Genomic DNA, 17529 nt, shown 5'->3' with positions numbered 1-17529 from the left:
CCAACTCAGTTAACTTTAACTCAAAAGAACCAAAGAAGGATGAAATCCAAGAGAAGCAACATCAGATGGTGAAAGCTTGAAGCCAGCAAAGCAAGCATCGTGACACACTGAAGAAATACATACAACAGATTCCGACCCTCTCTCTCTCTTTCTCTTTCACACACATCATCGCTGGTTCACGCGGAAAAAAACCAAACTCCATCTGCTTCCTTCACTCTCTTTCACTCAAATTCACGCAAAAAATAAAATCAATTCCATCAAACACACAAACACCATCTTCTGAATCATTCATCCAATGCTGATGAGTTTCACCGTGAAGCAAACCCAGCAACTGTCCTCAAATCACGGCCTCCTCTCTCTCCGAGGTGCACTTCTCACCCTCGCCATTCTCACCCTTCTCTCCTTCACATTTCTCTCCCTCAAGTACTCCACCCCTTCCCCTCAGGTACCAATCACCAAATTTTCTTTTTATTTTTTTTTCAGCAGAAAAGAATTGAAAAAAAATTAATTTTTTTGGTCTCGAAGATCTCTGTAGCGAAGCTAGTGAATCCTGAAGTGAAGGATCGCAACGATGAGGAAGAAGGAGGAGAAGAGTTGTCTGATATATACCACTCGCCGCGGGTTTTCAAGCTTAACTACGCGGAGATGATGGAGAAGTTCAAGGTTTATATATATCCTGATGGAGATCCCAAGACATTTTATCAAACACCTAGGAAGCTCACTGGGAAATACGCCAGTGAGGGATATTTCTTCCAGAACATTCGGGAGAGCAGGTTCCGAACCCTTGATCCGGATCAGGCACACCTCTTCTTCATACCAATCTCCTGTCATAAGATGCGTGGCAAGGTAAACATTTTTCAGTGTTTTTTGGTTTTTGCAATGTCTTTGGATTAGTTTAACTAAACTGTATTTACAAGAATGTGTAGAACTTTGTTGCATAGGGGAGCGTTGGCATTTTTTTAAGTGTTGGTTGCTATTGAGATCTGAGAAGGTTGTGGCATTTGGTTGATGTCTTAGTGCCAATAGCTGTGTTGTTATGGTAATATGTTAATAATGGTAATGAATGGTTTTTTAAGGATTAATTTGTGAATAAGGAATGAGGATACGGCAAAGTGTTTGAACTTTGTTTCGGATATGCGTTATTAGCACCTAGTAGTGATATTACTTAAGATGCTAGGCTAATATGTCTTGGAAATATCATCAATTGTTGGAGGTTGTGGTTTTTATGAATGTCTTGATGATCACCTTTTTGCCTTTGGTGAAGAATTAGGGACTGGAATTTCATGTAGTAGGAATTATGATCATTTGATAGTTAAACCATCATGGAAGATGCACAGATCTTATTTTGGCTTACTTCTGTTTCTCTCTTTTTCATGTGGATTTATGCTTAGGTTTTGTTTATTAATTCTTTTCCTTATATATGCCTTGAACTTAGTTTTTGCTTAGTTTTTGTTACCGTGGATTCACATTGAAAGAGGAAACAATGAGTAATGAAACATGAATAACACGTTATATTAAGTTTGTATGGTTAAGTGCCTGCTTCTTGTATGGAGTGCTTCTCATGGTTGTATATTATTATGCAGGGCACATCTTATGATAATATGACAATAATTGTCCAAAATTACGTGGAGGGCTTAATAGCCAAATATCCTTATTGGAACAGAACCTTGGGTGCTGATCACTTCTTTGTCACTTGTCATGATGTTGGTGTAAGAGCAACAGAAGGGCTTCCATTTCTTATCAAAAATACCATTCGAGCAGTGTGCTCCCCTAGCTATGATGTTGGATTCATTCCACACAAAGATGTTGCTCTCCCTCAAGTACTACAGCCCTTTGCTCTTCCAGCTGGAGGGAATGATATAGAGAACAGGTGAAGATTTAAGACATAATATGCTCTTTTGCCTTCTGTTGTTAATTACTTGATTATGAACTGGGAATTGGAATATGTATGTTCAGATGACTTATTATTATCCTGCATTTTGGTTTTGGATCGTCTGTTAATCTTTTTATGGCCACCTTGACAGTGATGCTAATTACTTGATATTTCCAGGAATGAATAGAATCCTGAATCTTGAAATTGGTCATAACACACAGGTCTTCAATTTCTAAATAACCTTAAGCTGCAGTTGCACTTCAGTTGATTTTTTAGTAACATAGCTGAATATTATCTTCTTTGTAATATCGTCCATGGAGAGGACATTAGTTGCAAAGAGATGAAAAGTATTACTGTCACCAATGACTTATAATCTCCATATGCAATGAAAAACATAGATTAAGTTTAATTATTGATCCTGCATGAACTATATTTAAAATACATATATTATTTTCTTGTACAATGGTATGGAGAGGTGATACATAATTCAGTATTCAAACAACAGGTTTATTAGTGATTATTAGATTATTTAGTTTGCTAGTACATAGATTATTGATATATAGCTCATGCTTTAAGATGATTAGACAACATGTCTACATGAATATTTATTCACTCTCAACCTTTGGTAAATATGGGCTTTGCAGGACTAATCTTGGATTTTGGGCCGGTCATCGTAACTCTAAGATTAGAGTCATTCTTGCACGTGTATGGGAAAATGACACTGAACTTGACATTTCTAACAATAGAATTAGTAGGGCTACTGGACATCTGGTATATCAAAAGAGATTTTACAAGACGAAGTTTTGTATATGCCCTGGTGGTTCACAGGTTAATAGTGCTCGAATAGCCGACTCTATCCATTATGGATGCATCCCTGGTAAGAGTCATCATTTCTAATGGATTTCCCCCCTTAATTTTGTAGTTTCAATTCAAACATCTTAAAAGTGCATGGCTATTGGATAATCATACTTTTTATGATGTAACGATTTTCGTCATGTTTCTTGGATGACATGAGATGGGTAGATTTATATTGCATTTCTCTTAAATTGGTATTAACCTATTAGATGACCAAGTTTTTTTTGCTTATGTTAAGATGCATATCAACTAGTATTTATTAACTAACACTAGCAAACAGTAATTTTCACTGAATAAGCTTTAGTTGCTTTTATCACCCATAAGACTATAAATTTCTGTTCTATTGATTTGGAATTGCAATTTTATTGAGATTAGATTGTTGATTATCTGAAATATGTTAATGTAATGATCAATTAATTAATAGGCTTCTAGTATGTGCTCAATTTGAAAATTGTAGATCTCTTAACTGGAATAAATAAATAGAGTTTTTGTTTTCCTAAAATTGTTTGGGTTGGATTGAGGTATAGAAGGAGTTCCTTGGGATCAAATTGAGGAACTTAACTGATTAACTCCATCCATCCAACCCCCTTAGCCAAGTCATGAACTGTACCACACAAATTTTGTATAGATCCATTTTTTTTCTTTTTCTAGCCACTAAAAACAGTCATTTCTGTAGCAATATGTTTGTTCATGATCTCAAGAAGTAAATGTAGGATATTGAGTGACATTTGAATTTTAACTTACCAAGTATTGTTATGTGATAAGATTTTGACTTTGATGTTCTTGCTTTAGAGATGGTATTTTATGTGTATTTTGTCAATCTTGTACTTGATCTGAATTTTTGGATGCATTTTGCAGTGATATTATCAAATTACTATGACCTCCCTTTTAATGACATTATTGACTGGAGAAAATTTGCTGTTGTACTCAAGGAGAGTGATGTATACCAACTAAAACAGATCCTCCAAAATATATCACATGCTGAGTTTGTATCACTTCATAATAATCTAGTCAAGGTAAACTACTCTCACTACATTTCTGGAATCTATAGTTAAATGTTTTATTTCCTTTTCTTCCCACATTTATATTTTGTTTGAAGAGTTTGCAATATTAGACATGTGTTAAAGAGGACTTGTTGAAGTCTGCCCTAACTAGAGGTTTTAAAATGTTGAAAACCCATGGTGAAACGATTAAGAAATTAGAATGTTAATTATTTAAATATGACTATGATCTATGATACAATCCTACTGCATCTCGTATAGCCTGATGAGATGGCTTAATTGTTATTGAAGAGCCAGCAATATGCATAGTCAAAACGGAAACTAAGAAAATTGACCCATATATTTTTTTTATCACAAGTTGCCTTCTTGATAGAGCTTTCACAAATGTTGTGTACTGATGCTGCATCTTACACTGACCCAATACACACCTCATCCAATGGTGGACGGGTATGTATTGGGGTCGGTGTAAGATGTTGGATGAGTACAAATAACACGTACTTAGACCTTTTCATTGCCAATCGATGTATTTGTTGACATATTTGAACTCACAAGAAAGCTGTCATGTTGTATCAGATTCAGAAACACTTCCAATGGAATACACCACCTATATCATATGATGCATTTCATATGGTAATGTACGACCTCTGGCTACGCCATTTCACGATCAAATACTGATGATATGAAGACTCATCTGTTTTGTATACATCATACAGTTTTAGCAACCCCAAAGTGAAATACTGTAAATATTCATTTTAAAATTTTGTTATATAACAGCTGGTTTTTCAATACTCTTGCACCCTTAACAATTCTTTATTTATTCATTTGCCGTGAGAATCTTGCTTGCGATGAAAATAGTTATATTTCAATGGTTTCTGTTTGTAATTGAGGGGTACAATTGAGTTTAGGTTATTGAAAAATTAAATCTAGTATTAGTGTATTGCGCAATTAATACATTTAATCATCCACAATATAGTTTCTGCTGACATTGAATGAGCATGCTTGATATTTATCTACACATAACCACAGTTTTATCATACCATATAAGATTATTTTCACTCCAATTTTATTTTTCACATTTTAATTTCAGCTAATAAGGCCATTTATTAACTGTTTCTTGCTTGCTACATTATTAGTGTAACACTAGATTTCAATGGTTTCTGCAACATTTATTAACAGAAACACGACTATCATAGAACCATATAGCCGCAACAGTCTTGTCAACCAATAGTTTCAATAGCTGTACTTACCAAGGTTTTCAGGTTACCAGCATAACTAACAACAGATACAAGCAGAGTCAATCCACAATGTGAGTTCTAGACTGCGGAGGGGCTAAGATATAACAAATGTGATTCACCAATAATCTTTGCAAGAACAAATTCCTCCTTTAAAATGATGGAATCTGTTGGCATCTCTAGCAATAATATCTCTCCCGGTGAGTAAAGAAACGAATTTTATCCAACTGTGACAGTCCCCACAAACTCTAAGATTCTTAAAAATCCTTATACTAGTTTTCCTACTACCAGTCTTCCACAAAGCAAAGGCTATGGCTAATTTTTCACTGTGATAATATAAAGAACTCAACTTCATCTCATCATCGTCCAAATGCTGCAACACAAATCTGGTATCTGGATTATAACCCAGAATTTTAACCTTTTCTACCAATTCATGCAAAGTATAAAAAATCTCGTGAGCTCTTGGGTGAGAAAAATCTCCAGCCATAAAAGTGTGAACCTCTCTATCTACATCAACCCAACTCATAGCAGGACTTTTCTTCAATTTCAGATCTCTTATTTTGCTTTTCATCTCAACTACCTGGTTCCATTTTCCAGCTGAAGCATAAAGATTCGTCAGGAGGACATGAGTTCCCCCATCCCCAGGAGCAAGCTCATGGATTTTTTTAATAATCTTTTCAGCCATCTCTACCTCGCCGTGAATCCTACAAGCGTTTAGCAGTGTCCTCCACAGTACCACATCTGGATTTCTCACTTCCTCTATCAACTTTGCAGCTTCTTCAACTCTCTTAGATCGTCCTAGCAAGTCAATCATGCCAGCAAAATGGTCTTTCGTCAACTCAATATTGTGGTTGTTCCTAATGGAGGAAAATATTTGACAGCCTTCTTCAACTAACCCTGCATTTTTGCATGCCAAGAGAATGCTCGTAAATGTCATACCATTAGGCTCATGTCCCAACTTTTTAATTCTTTCAAATAGCTGAAGTGCTTCTTGGCCAAATCCATTTTGGGAATAAGCATAGATCATTGAGTTGATAGATACTAAATCTAACTCCATCAACACCTCAAAAACAGACCTAGCCTTATCTATATATCCACATTTTCCATACAAATTAATCAGTGCAGCACCGACATACTTATTTCCTCCCACTCCTGTTTTCAGAGTTATGGCATGAACTTGTTCCCCTACTTCAAGCATTGCAAGGCTTGAACATGCCTGAAGAATACTAGATAACGTGAAAGGATTTGGATTCATCGAACAGCGCATCATCTCCCTGAAAACTGAGACAGCAACCTCCTCCCTCCCATTTTGCACAAGACCCACTATAAAAGATGTCCAAGTTACCTGACTTGCATAAGCAAGATGATTAAAAACCTTCATAGAATCCTCAACCATGCCACATTTCGAATACATGGTAAGGAGCGAAGTCTGAGAAGCAACAACAGATTCCAGACCAGATTTAACAAGAAGACTATGAATCAACTGACCATTAACCAAATCCCCAAGATTACCACAACTTATCAATACACTAGCAAGAGTATATTCATTAGCCTTGACTCCCCTGTCAACCATGTCCTCAAAAACCTCCAAGGCCTCACTATAAAAACCATGTTGAGAATAGCCTACAATCAATGCAGTGCATAAGACAACATCTTTATCTAAAACACGCTGAAAGACTAAACCGGCATCCCTTATTCTACCAAACTTGGCATACATATCGACTATAGCACTAGCAACAAACCCATCCAAGACCTCCAAACCCAAAACCACAGCCAACCCATGAGCCCTTTGGCCGTGGCTCAAAACACCCATCTCTGCAAAGGCCTTCAAGATAGTAGAGAAAGTGTAAGCATCTGGCAGAGCACCCTCAACAAGCATGTTACCAAAGAGGTCAAGGGCTTCTCTGCTCCTGCCATGATTGATATGAGAAGAGATCATGGAATTCCAAGTCACTATGTGTCTGTTGGGCATTTCGTCGAACAGCTTGCGTGCATCATCAAGGCTGCCGCACTTAATGTAGCCATGAATAAGCTTGTGGCCACCAAAAGATAAGTACGAGGCACAGGATTTGATGACGTGGCTGTGCAGTGCTTTGAGGATTGTTAAGGATTTTGTGTGCGCGCATTGTGCAATCAGAGAATAATAAAAGTTCATATTTTCATGCTATACTTCATTATTTTATTTTTTAGCAGAACATGCTATGAGTGAGGGTAAAGAAACGAAAAAGCCCAAAGTATTTTGTAGTTCAGTTCTCTATTCTTTGGAAATGAATCCTTTTAATTTTTTTTCAATTGTGTATGATTTCTCATTATACACTTTTTAAGTAAAATTAAGAAAAAATATAAACAAATATTAAATAATAAAAAATTATACTTGACAAAATTGAGAGAATCCATTCCATTTCCTTTTTGTTTTATGTATCCTGTTACTGCTGTGATAATTTATATTGAGTTAACGCCCCTTTTGTTTTTATGCATATATGCATGAATTACTTTGTTCATTTATGTTTTTAATTATTCAAAATAACAAAATAGTTTTTCTTTCATTGAACAGAAAATATTGTATCCTTGTCTCTTTCTTTAATCAGTAAAAATGGGCATGCAAATGTAAATAAAAAGAAAAGAAGATAAGGTTAAATTCTTATTGATAACTCCTGGAGCAACATAATTTAGTTAACAATGTTACAGACTTACAGTACCTAGCTTCCTCCACCCCTTAAAAAAATACACAAAAAAAGGAAAACAGAGGGAAAGGAGGGACAGAAAAATCACTAAATCAGAACAACATCTGCGTTTCTAGTCTAAGGAGGTAAGCATCATCATCTTTTAAGAAGAGAGTGAATAACCATTCCATCATATTCACAAGGTGAAGTTGGTCGTGTGATATTTTTCCTTCTTATGTTCTTTTTTTTTTCTTTTTCTGGTTGTATATACACCACTTTATGGCACCTCCCTAAAGGGAAGCACTTGAGAAGTAAATGCATCTTTTTGCATCAGCTGATTTTAAACACTAAACACTATCTATCATTCTGGTCCTCTTTGCCCAGTTTGAATGAATGCCTGAAGTAAGCTCTGCGCCGCAAAGGTTTGATCCGGTGTCCCAGATATTACAACCCTGCCACCACTTTTACCAGCGCAAGGATCGTAAACTTGAACATCTGCCCCTGAAATCTGTTTTGAAAATATTAGGCGCGTGAGTACCAGCTTTGTTATAGGTAAAAAAGTTATGATTGACCATGTCGTTCTAAAAGGAAAAACCACACACCTGTTTGATTCGATCCAAATTACCACCATCTTCGCCATAAACAGAACCAAAGACATGCTCAGAAACTACAATCTCCACGGTTGTGTTTGTCACGGTAGCAAGCAAGTTTGCTCTGCGAGATGATTTAATTCAGCAAAAGATGTGAGAGAAATATCAGAAGCCTGGTGCTATTGTAACAAAATAAGAAATTTGTCTATCCATCAACATCAAATAATTAGGAACCAAAATCCTACATGTCAGAGACTTGTGGTATACCAGCTTAAGGTCTACTCTTTATTTTAATGCAAACTAAATTTTAAAAGATCAATTATATAGTCCATTTTACTACATTATTGATGATGTGCATATCTGCATTGTATTCATCTTTTTTTTATATAAAACTGATCACTAAATTTAAAGATAACTAACAAAAGCAACAGCTCTCTAATACTAAATTTTAGGCAATGAAATACACTTTTAAAGCATAGTGGAGTATAAGAAAGAAAGACCGGAATAAACTTGCATTCTACTGACCTCCCGCTTAAATCTGAATGTACCTCTTCATTTTTTGAGATTGTTTCAGCATGCACTGCAACATTCTGCACATATAAATACTCCTAAATGAGCCTTGGATCAACGAGAAAAATCTTGTATTGGAAACTTAGTTAATACAAGAGGTAAAAAGTACCTTTTGCAGAAACCTCTCAGAAGAGAAAGATCTTCCGCGGCCAAAATGATTACCCCTTGGAGGATCCTTGTTCGGTTTCCAACTGGATTTCATTCTTGATTCAGCAGGCACCTCATTGGGTGAAAAATTATCCCTGATTATACAAGTGACTTTATATAGAGCATTTTGTACACATCTGTACGCACCAGTAATCTGCATGAAATCTCTCTCTCTAAATCACAATCTTGTCATCTTGACTAGAAACATTAACAAACGACTATTTGAGCCAAAACAAGAAACTTGAGAGTCACAATGGTTCGGTGATGCAGCAAAATACGATATTTATGATCATCCCTGACCTATATTGGTTATAAGAATGATATTGTACACCAATCTCTAGGCAAATAGAATAAGTACAAGGAATATACTGTTTAAGTATACTTACAAGGCACATAACGGTTCTTGGAAAAAAACTAACAGAGGATAACTTTTTGGGATATAACACATTCCATTTTTGTTTTACTAGAGCATGTTTACATAATCACATCACAACTTGTATTTATCATGAAACGATATCAGCCTATGGCAATACAGGATAACAACATAGTTCGAGAACCACACTGTGCTAGGAAAAAGGCATAATCCCTTTAGATACTTCTCGAAACAATGTTAAATATACAAAAGTAAGTAACTTTACCTGCAATACAACATCATTATCTGTAGCAGTAGGAACTGATTCTCCATACAAAATTTGTATATCAGCACCAGTTAATTCTTTCAACTCTGAAATTACTTGACTTTCATTGCCACTCAAACAACTAACTGAACTTGATGTAATTAAAAGCCTCACAGTTACAGGTGACTCCATACTTGAGATGGAGAGAAAGCCCTTTTCAATGTGATCTTCAATAATTCTAGCAAAGACAAGAAAAACAGCATCTTGGGAAGGAGAATAACATGATTCAAGGTTCTGGAAAAACAAAAGTAAAGTCCAAATTAGCTACAAAAATTATGGCAAGTAACGTGTTTTCATGCAAATCTATAAAAAATCATGTTTATCTCTCTGTGCAAGATACATACAGATAACGAGCCCTGTAAATACCAATAGCATGGGTTATTAGTGGCACAGTGCAACTTTCTCATATGACTAACCTCTATAGCAGAAATGGTGACAATGCGTTCAGCAAACTCGCTTAAAGGAGCTGCAAAGATAATAGATGCACCTGTTTTGCTTTCTAGATTTCTGACTATAGCCCCTTTTTTGCCAATCACACTCCCGGCTACATTATTAGAGCAAAGCAGTCTGAACACAATTTCACGTTCAGTAACTTTTGTCTCATGGCTGGAAACTTCATTAGACTTTGTTGTCCGTTTTGATGCATCGAAAGAGTCATAAATAGATAAACCTTCCATGGAGAGTAACCATGAATTAAGATGAGGGAAAAGGTCAGCATTCGGATCAAGAGACAATGTATCAGAAGAGCTAACAGTGGATGTGGCCACAGGTTGTGAAACTTTGTTCAATGGGGGACAATCTTGAAGACAGTAAGAAACAGAAATCAGTGCTTTCTTTACAGCCAAAATCCCACCAGTTATCTGCCAATCAAACAAGTTCCCAAAAACAAGAAATAATTAAACAATCCTCCTCTAGGTACACTTATTAGCGAAATATAGTCATTCATTTCAACACCAAATAATGTTATTCCGGAAAATATAAATTATTAAAAATAAATCACAAGCACAGAAGTGACTGAACTAGGTTTCAGTTGTCCATTTTGGCAACTTTTAATGTCTTAATCCTCACAAGGAACAGCACATATACTCTTACCAGTTAACATATCAAATGAGATGACGAGGCAGCAAACACCAAAAGAGCTTTGCCAATATCAGAAGAGAAATAAAGTGACAATTGTCAATTTCACTGCTATAAATTCAGTATTGACATTTGGCACGGTGACAGATGAGATCCAATCTGTTCTCAATACTTAGACAGCTGGACATTCTAATATTAGCAGATGGTGTCACATGCACACAATCTCAATCTCAATCTCACGGTATAATTCCACTTATACTATCACATACACACTTTCATATGACTTCCATTCCAAATTAGGCAACAAAAAAAAAAATGGAAGATGCAAGCTATCTGAGAAACAAAATCTACCTAGACGTTGACCATGAACAAGAAATTTGAAATCTAAAACCCAACTGCCACCACCACTCTTATCTATTTCACATCAACTAAGGTTCATTAACACCAAACAAAAGTTAGAAGCTTTATTTAAATTTCTAGATAACCCAATTGTAAAAAATAAAAAAAAGAACTCACCAGAAGTAACTCCTCATCTTTAGCAGCACACTGTGGAGAGGGACAAACCCTAATCTTGGCACCACTATTGTTCCTAATTGTGCTTATGTTCTTTCCTCCTTTTCCAACGACCGCACCAATCTGAGAAGTGTGAGCCAGCAACTTGCACGTAACTTCTCCATTCAGAACCCTATTGGGGTTGTTGAACCCTTTCTCCATTTCGAGCTCACAAATCCTCTCGAAAACCCTAAGAACAGCTTCTTGCGCGCTCGAAACATCGACCAAATCGACGTCCCCATCGGACAAGGCGACACCTTTCCGGGGTAAAACCGGCCCAATTACCAGTATGACCCGGTCGTCGGTGCCGGAGACTGAGTCCTCGCAGTGGATTTTGCAACCGGTGTCTCGTCGGAGCTGCGACACGATTGAACCGGAGCTCCCGATCAGGCCGCCGACGGTTGACGCGTGGCACACCAGCCGGAATGCGATCTGCCCCTGGAGAACCTTGAAGACCGGCCGCTTGGTCCGGTTGTTCCGTTTCATCTGCGCGTATTGGTGGTGGTGGTGGTGGTTGTAGTCGGGTTCGACGGCGGCGGAAGCGGATGTTGAGTCTTGCATTGCGTGGTGAAGCGTGATAAATCGGGTCGGGTTGTTGAGATCAACGCCGGGTTTGATCTGGAATGAAGTAAAAGGTGCGAAAGGTTGTGGCTTTCATGGCGGGGAAGTAAAGGGGGGTTCATTTGAGAGAGAGAAAATGAGTGCAGTGTGAGTAGCAGTAAGTAATGTGGAAGGAACGAGGAAACGCGGTTTTTTGTGGGTCGAAGGGGCGTGGACCGCTGTTTTTGTTCGTTTGTTTTGGTCCTTCGGCCTTTTTATTTGTTGAGGTGAGGTTGTTAATTTGTTATTCATGTTTTTTTCATGTGTTGTCTTTAGGGCCGGAAATTAGTCAAGTCAGTTCATGAGTTAGCTTAAATTTGACTCATTAATAGTTCCATAAATTGAATTCGTAAGCCGAACTTGAGCTTGAATTTGAGTTCTTAAATTAAATTAACCGAGTTTGAATTTAGATAAACTTAGCTCATTAGCTCGTGAACTGTCTCAATTATATATATATAATTTTACATATATATATTAATGTTCTTAATTGTTTAAAATTTTATAGTCATTTTTTATATATAATTTTGATGTAGGACATAAATAAATTTATAATTATTGATAGATAGACAATATATAAAATTAATCTTTTTTAATATATACAAGTTATAATTTATTGATATTATTTTTTAATATTTTTTAATATATATAAGTTATAATTTATTGATATAAAATTATATATTATATTCCTATTATTTGAGCCAGTTTGTAAGCTCGAGCTAACTCGTGAGTTTTCGTTGAGCCGAACTTAAACTTGCAAAATATGTTCGATTATTAATGAAGCGAACCGCAAACCAAACTTAATTTTTATGAATCGAACTTAAATTTGATCTAGCTCGACTCAACTCAACTTACTTCTAACCTAATTGTCTTGGCAGTGTTTACTTTTTAGGCTGAACTGAGAGTCAAAGGTTGAGAGAATTTCTGAATTTTCTGTGCTATGATGTGTCTATATCCAATTATCCATCCATAAATAACTATCCTTTCTTCTAAAAAATAGTAGTGAATCCAAATGAAAACTCTCTTTTTGCAAAGTTAATTCATATGTTTTTTTTTTTATGATATAACTAATAAGTGAGAGGCATATAAATTGGGATTCTTTCTGTTTTTTTTTAATTATTTTTTAGAAAAAATTTTAGAGGACTAGTAATTAGTCAGAAATATTTGCTAGAATAAAAAATTGAATTAATAATTAAAAATATTGATAAAAAATAATAAATCTATTAGCTTTAGTTTATATTTTGTTTAACAAATATTTATCAATAATTATAAATTTTATATTATATTTTTTAATAATTATGTTGATTGTCTTTTATATCTCCATTGATATTATATACAAAATGTTTCATTTATGAAGCACATGAGTACATGATTTAGAGCCGATGCAATGAATTAATGAACTAAGATGGAGCATATATACAAATGATCATGTTGAAATCAAGGATGAGAAAGGAAATACATGGCATGATAGAGGTCATATGAAGATACATGATGAATAAAATATGCCTTAACAAATTTTTATTCCGTGAATACATTAAAATTAAACAGATTAATTTATTATATTACGTTATTTTTATAAAAGATAAAGAGTAAAATGACAAATTACAAATAAACTTATAAAAATTTATATTTTAGATAAATTGATCTTAACAAAAATAACAAAAAAATTAGATTAATAAATATAAATAAGTTATATAGTATATACAACGAAAATAAAATTAAAATTATAATAATTTAATAATTAATTTAATTAATTTCTAATAATTTTAAATTTTAAATTTTAAAAACATAAGGATTTCATTATAAGAAAGTTATATATTCTTCTCTTTTATGCTCGTGAAAAACGTTACAATTTATTTTTTTTAACGGTCTTTTTTATTTTCTCCAAACTAACACCGCAAAAATCACCACCGTCTATCGCCGTTCAAGGGAGAGACTGAATGCAAAAGAGTTGTGATCTTCATCTATTAACACTCTAGGATTTGATTTAAGTGAATGATGGCGACGCAAGTGTATTTGATATGGGCAATTCAACCGCTTAACGTGGCGGCAACGTTGGAGAATCTTTTGGCAGGATTTCGATTGGAGTTTGGTGGTCCGCATTTTGAGTCGCACATCACGGTGGTCGGAGCCATTGGATTAATGGTCAATAACTACGTAGATGATTGTTTGATGATGGATGAAAAAATTTCTAACACATAAGAGATGTAATGATTAATGAAAATGGAGTAACAGACAATTAAAAAGAGTGGAAGAAAGTGTTTGAATAAATTTTATTGCTAAAAAATTTTTACTGATATATATCTATTATTTTAAAAAATTTTATTGATATTGTTTTATAAAAAGCCCATTATATTCAAAATATAAATCATCAAAGATTTATTTATACTTACTAAAAATTAAAACTCAAATATAATTAACTTGACGTAAAATTAATATTTATAAACCGTTAAATAATTTGATTAAATTTTGATTAAATACTTTTCCGTTATCAAGTTCCCTGAAGTTGACTAGAACTGTTTTTCACCGAAAATAAAACTTATAAATATTTGCTTATTACCGCAGCTGGCCGAAGGACAGCGGGAAATGAGGTGGATGAATTACCATCACTTGCTACGCGCCGCCAGGCCATGGGCAAGCATGAACCACGTTACTTATAACTCTCATGACTCCACCCACCCTAACAAAGCACACAAGCCTGAAAGCCTCTCTGTCTTCGCTTTCATGGCTTGTAAATGAGAAAGCCCACGCTCCTTTTCCTCACTCCCCTCCACCGCCACCGCCACCACCTTAAACCATTCTCTTCAGCCGCTCCTCTTCCCCAACAACCCTACCCCGATCACCACCACTCGGATCTCCCTTCCAAGCTCTTCACCATCCTCTCCAACCCAAAATGGCGAAAACACCCTTCTCTTAAAACCCTAATCCGTCACCTCACCTCATCCACTCTCTCCTCCCTCTTCTCCCTCGACCTCCATCCACTCACCGCCCTCAACTTCTTTCGATGGATCCTCAAAAACAACCGCGCTTTCGTCCCCACTCTCCATTCCTACCATGCTCTCCTTCTCATCCTCGTCCGTAACCGCCACCTCCAAGCCGCCGAGAATGTCCGCAACTCCATGATCAAGACCTGCTCTTCGCCACACGACGCAAGGTTCGTCCTCAACTCTCTTCGCCAATTACACAATTATGCAACTGGTGATGGGAATTCAGGGTTTAGGCTCTCTGTTACTTCCTATAATAGGCTCCTTATGTGCTTGTCGCGTTTCGCTATGATCGATGAAATGAATGGTTTGTGTAGTGAAATGATTTTCGACAATGATGAGGTTTTGCCTAATTTGATTACATTCAATACTATGCTGAATGCGTATTGCAAATTGGGGAACATGATTTTGGGGGAAATATGGTTTTCTAGGCTGTTAAGAGGTGGCTTTGTTCCTGATTCATTTACATATACTTCATTGATATTGGGTTACTGTGAAAATAGAGACGTGGAGAAGGCTTATAGGGTGTTTAGGCTTATGCCGAATATGGGGTGCCGGAGGGATGAGGTCTCGTATACTACTATGATACACGGTCTTTGTGAAGCTGGGCGACTTGATGAAGCTCTCATGTTGTTCTCACAAATGAAGGAGGAGCATTGCGTTCCCACAGTTCGGACTTATACTGTGCTCATTGGTGCTTTATTTGAGTCTGGTAAGGAACCGGAAGCGCTGCATCTATTTGAGGAGATGGTAAACAGAGGTTGCGAGCCAAATGTTTATACCTACACTGTGTTGATTGACTACTTCTGTAAGGGAGGCAGAATGGATGAGGCGATGACAAGATTGAATGAAATGCTCGAGAAAAGGTTGGTGCCCACTGTTGTGCCTTACAATGCCTTGATTGCTGGGTATTGTCTATGGGGAATGATGGAGGAAGCAATGGGTATTCTGCGTCTTATGGAGTCAAATAAAGTTCGTCCAAATGCTCGGACGTTTAATGAACTGATTTGTGGATATTGCAGGAGCAAAAGCATGGACAGGGCAATGGGACTACTTAATAAAATGGTTGCAACTAAGCTGTCACCTAACCTCATTACATATAACACATTAATTTATGGGCTGTGTAAAGCAGGTATAGTGGATAGTGCCAGTCGGTTGATTCACTTGATGGTCAAGGATGGCTTAAGCCCTGATCATCGGACTTTGAGTGCGTATATAGACTGTCTCTGTAGAATGGGTAGAGTTGAAGCAGCTCATCAGGTTTTTGAGTCCATGAGGGAAAAACATATTGAAGCAAATGAACATATATATACAGTCTTGATTGATGGGTACTGCAAAGCTGGTAAAATTGAAGATGCCCATTTGTTGTTCAAAGATATGCTTGCTGAGGAATGCTTGCCCAATTCAATCACTTTCAATGCATTGATAGATGGGTTGCGGAAGGATGGAAAAATGCAAGATGCATTGTCATTGGTGGAAGAAATGGTAAACCATGACACAAAGCCCACTGTTTACACCTATACAATGCTAATTGAGGAAATGCTGAAGGAAGGAAACTTTGATCGAGCTAATAGAACTCTTGACCAAATGATCTCTTCTGGATGTCAACCTAATGTGGTCACGTACACTGCATTCATTAAGTCACTTTGCAGTCAAGGAAGATTACAGGATGCTGAGGATATGGTGGTCAAGATTAAAACGGAAGGCATATTGCTAGACTCCTTTGTCTATGATTTATTAATTAATGCATACGGATGTATGGGACAACTAGACAGTGCCTTTGATGTTCTCAAGCGCATGTTTGCTGATGGTTGTGAGCCTTCTCGTCAAACCTATTCCATCCTAATGAAGTATCTACTAAATGATAAACATAAGAAGGAAGGCAAGAATGTTGTGGGAGTTGATTTAAGTTCAATCAATATCTCAAATGATAATGCAGATTTGTGGAAAATAGTCGATTTTGAAATTATAAATGTACTCTTTGAGAAAATGGTTCAATATGGTTGTGTACCCAATGTAAGCACATACAGCAAGCTTATCAAAGGACTCTGCAAAGTAGAAAGCTTTGATTTAGCCTTTAGATTGTTAAATCATATGACGGAAAGAGGAATCTCTCCCTCCGAGAATATTCATAACTCACTTCTAAGTGGTTACTGCAAGTTGGGAAAGTATGAGGAAGCAGTGAGATTGTTAGATTCTATGATGGAGAGTAGCCATTTAGCACATCTGCAATCTTGTAAGCTTCTCATTTGTGGGCTTGTTGAACAAGGAAACAGTGATAAGGCTGAGGCAGTTTTTACTAGTTTGATACGCTGTGGGTATTACAATGATGAAGTGGCTTGGAAAGTTCTAATTGATGGCTTAATCAAGAGGGGATCTGTTGATCAAAGCTCTAAATTGCTGAACATCATGCTGAAGAATGGATGCCGCTTACATCCCGCGACATACTCTATGTCAACGCTGGAACAAAATGAAGAGTAATTCTGTAATGCATGATTGACCTTTGTAATATCAGGAGTGAGCTGTGAATGGCTTTGTTGCACAAATGTGGTAACTGTTCACAGTCAAAACCCATCATAACTGACAATCACACTGGCTGAGAGCATCAGCAATGGGTCAAGAGGCAAGTTCCTATATAAATTCTTGCTTATATGGCTTCCCTTCATTTTAATACCAAAGGCCTAGATAGAGATTTAACAATGGGTAAAGTA

The 17529-nt window shown here is 36.3% G+C and overlaps 4 protein-coding genes across 4 annotated transcripts; 2 read left to right on the top strand and 2 right to left on the bottom strand.

The window, feature by feature from the left end:
* The first annotated feature begins 9 nt into the window (after positions 1 to 9).
* LOC107487241 (probable glycosyltransferase At5g03795) lies at positions 10 to 4639 on the top strand. The gene is made up of 6 exons (XM_016107855.3): positions 10 to 445; positions 526 to 846; positions 1584 to 1870; positions 2518 to 2750; positions 3587 to 3744; positions 4303 to 4639. Exons 1-6 carry the CDS (start codon positions 296 to 298, stop codon positions 4402 to 4404), a joined length of 1251 nt encoding a protein of 416 aa, XP_015963341.1. The 5' UTR covers positions 10 to 295; the 3' UTR covers positions 4405 to 4639.
* A 172-nt stretch (positions 4640 to 4811) lies between these two features.
* On the bottom strand, positions 4812 to 7169 carry LOC107487240 (pentatricopeptide repeat-containing protein At5g65570). The gene has a single exon (XM_016107853.3). The coding sequence runs from the start codon at positions 7114 to 7116 to the stop codon at positions 5080 to 5082; it is 2037 nt and encodes a 678-aa protein (XP_015963339.1). The 5' UTR covers positions 7117 to 7169; the 3' UTR covers positions 4812 to 5079.
* Positions 7170 to 7573: 404 nt separating this feature from the next.
* Positions 7574 to 11912, bottom strand: LOC107487243 (KH domain-containing protein HEN4). Its single transcript, XM_016107857.3, has 7 exons — positions 11202 to 11912; positions 10025 to 10468; positions 9570 to 9842; positions 8894 to 9085; positions 8740 to 8804; positions 8227 to 8338; positions 7574 to 8132 (listed from the first exon to the last, which is right to left on the bottom strand). The coding sequence occupies exons 1-7, from the start codon at positions 11796 to 11798 to the stop codon at positions 7986 to 7988; spliced, it is 1830 nt and encodes a 609-aa protein (XP_015963343.1). The 5' UTR covers positions 11799 to 11912; the 3' UTR covers positions 7574 to 7985.
* Positions 11913 to 14420: 2508 nt separating this feature from the next.
* Positions 14421 to 17318, top strand: LOC107487242 (pentatricopeptide repeat-containing protein At5g65560; the record flags this gene model as incomplete). The annotated part of the gene is given in 1 exon segment (XM_016107856.3): positions 14421 to 17318. A coding segment is annotated over 1 exon segment (2730 nt). The 5' UTR covers positions 14421 to 14569.
* Positions 17319 to 17529: the final 211 nt, after the last annotated feature.

This window comes from Arachis duranensis, chromosome 5 (genome assembly GCF_000817695.3).
Source record: "Arachis duranensis cultivar V14167 chromosome 5, aradu.V14167.gnm2.J7QH, whole genome shotgun sequence".
NCBI classification, from domain to species: Eukaryota; Viridiplantae; Streptophyta; class Magnoliopsida; order Fabales; family Fabaceae; genus Arachis; species Arachis duranensis.
This window is presented reverse-complemented; position numbering and strand designations above follow the sequence as displayed.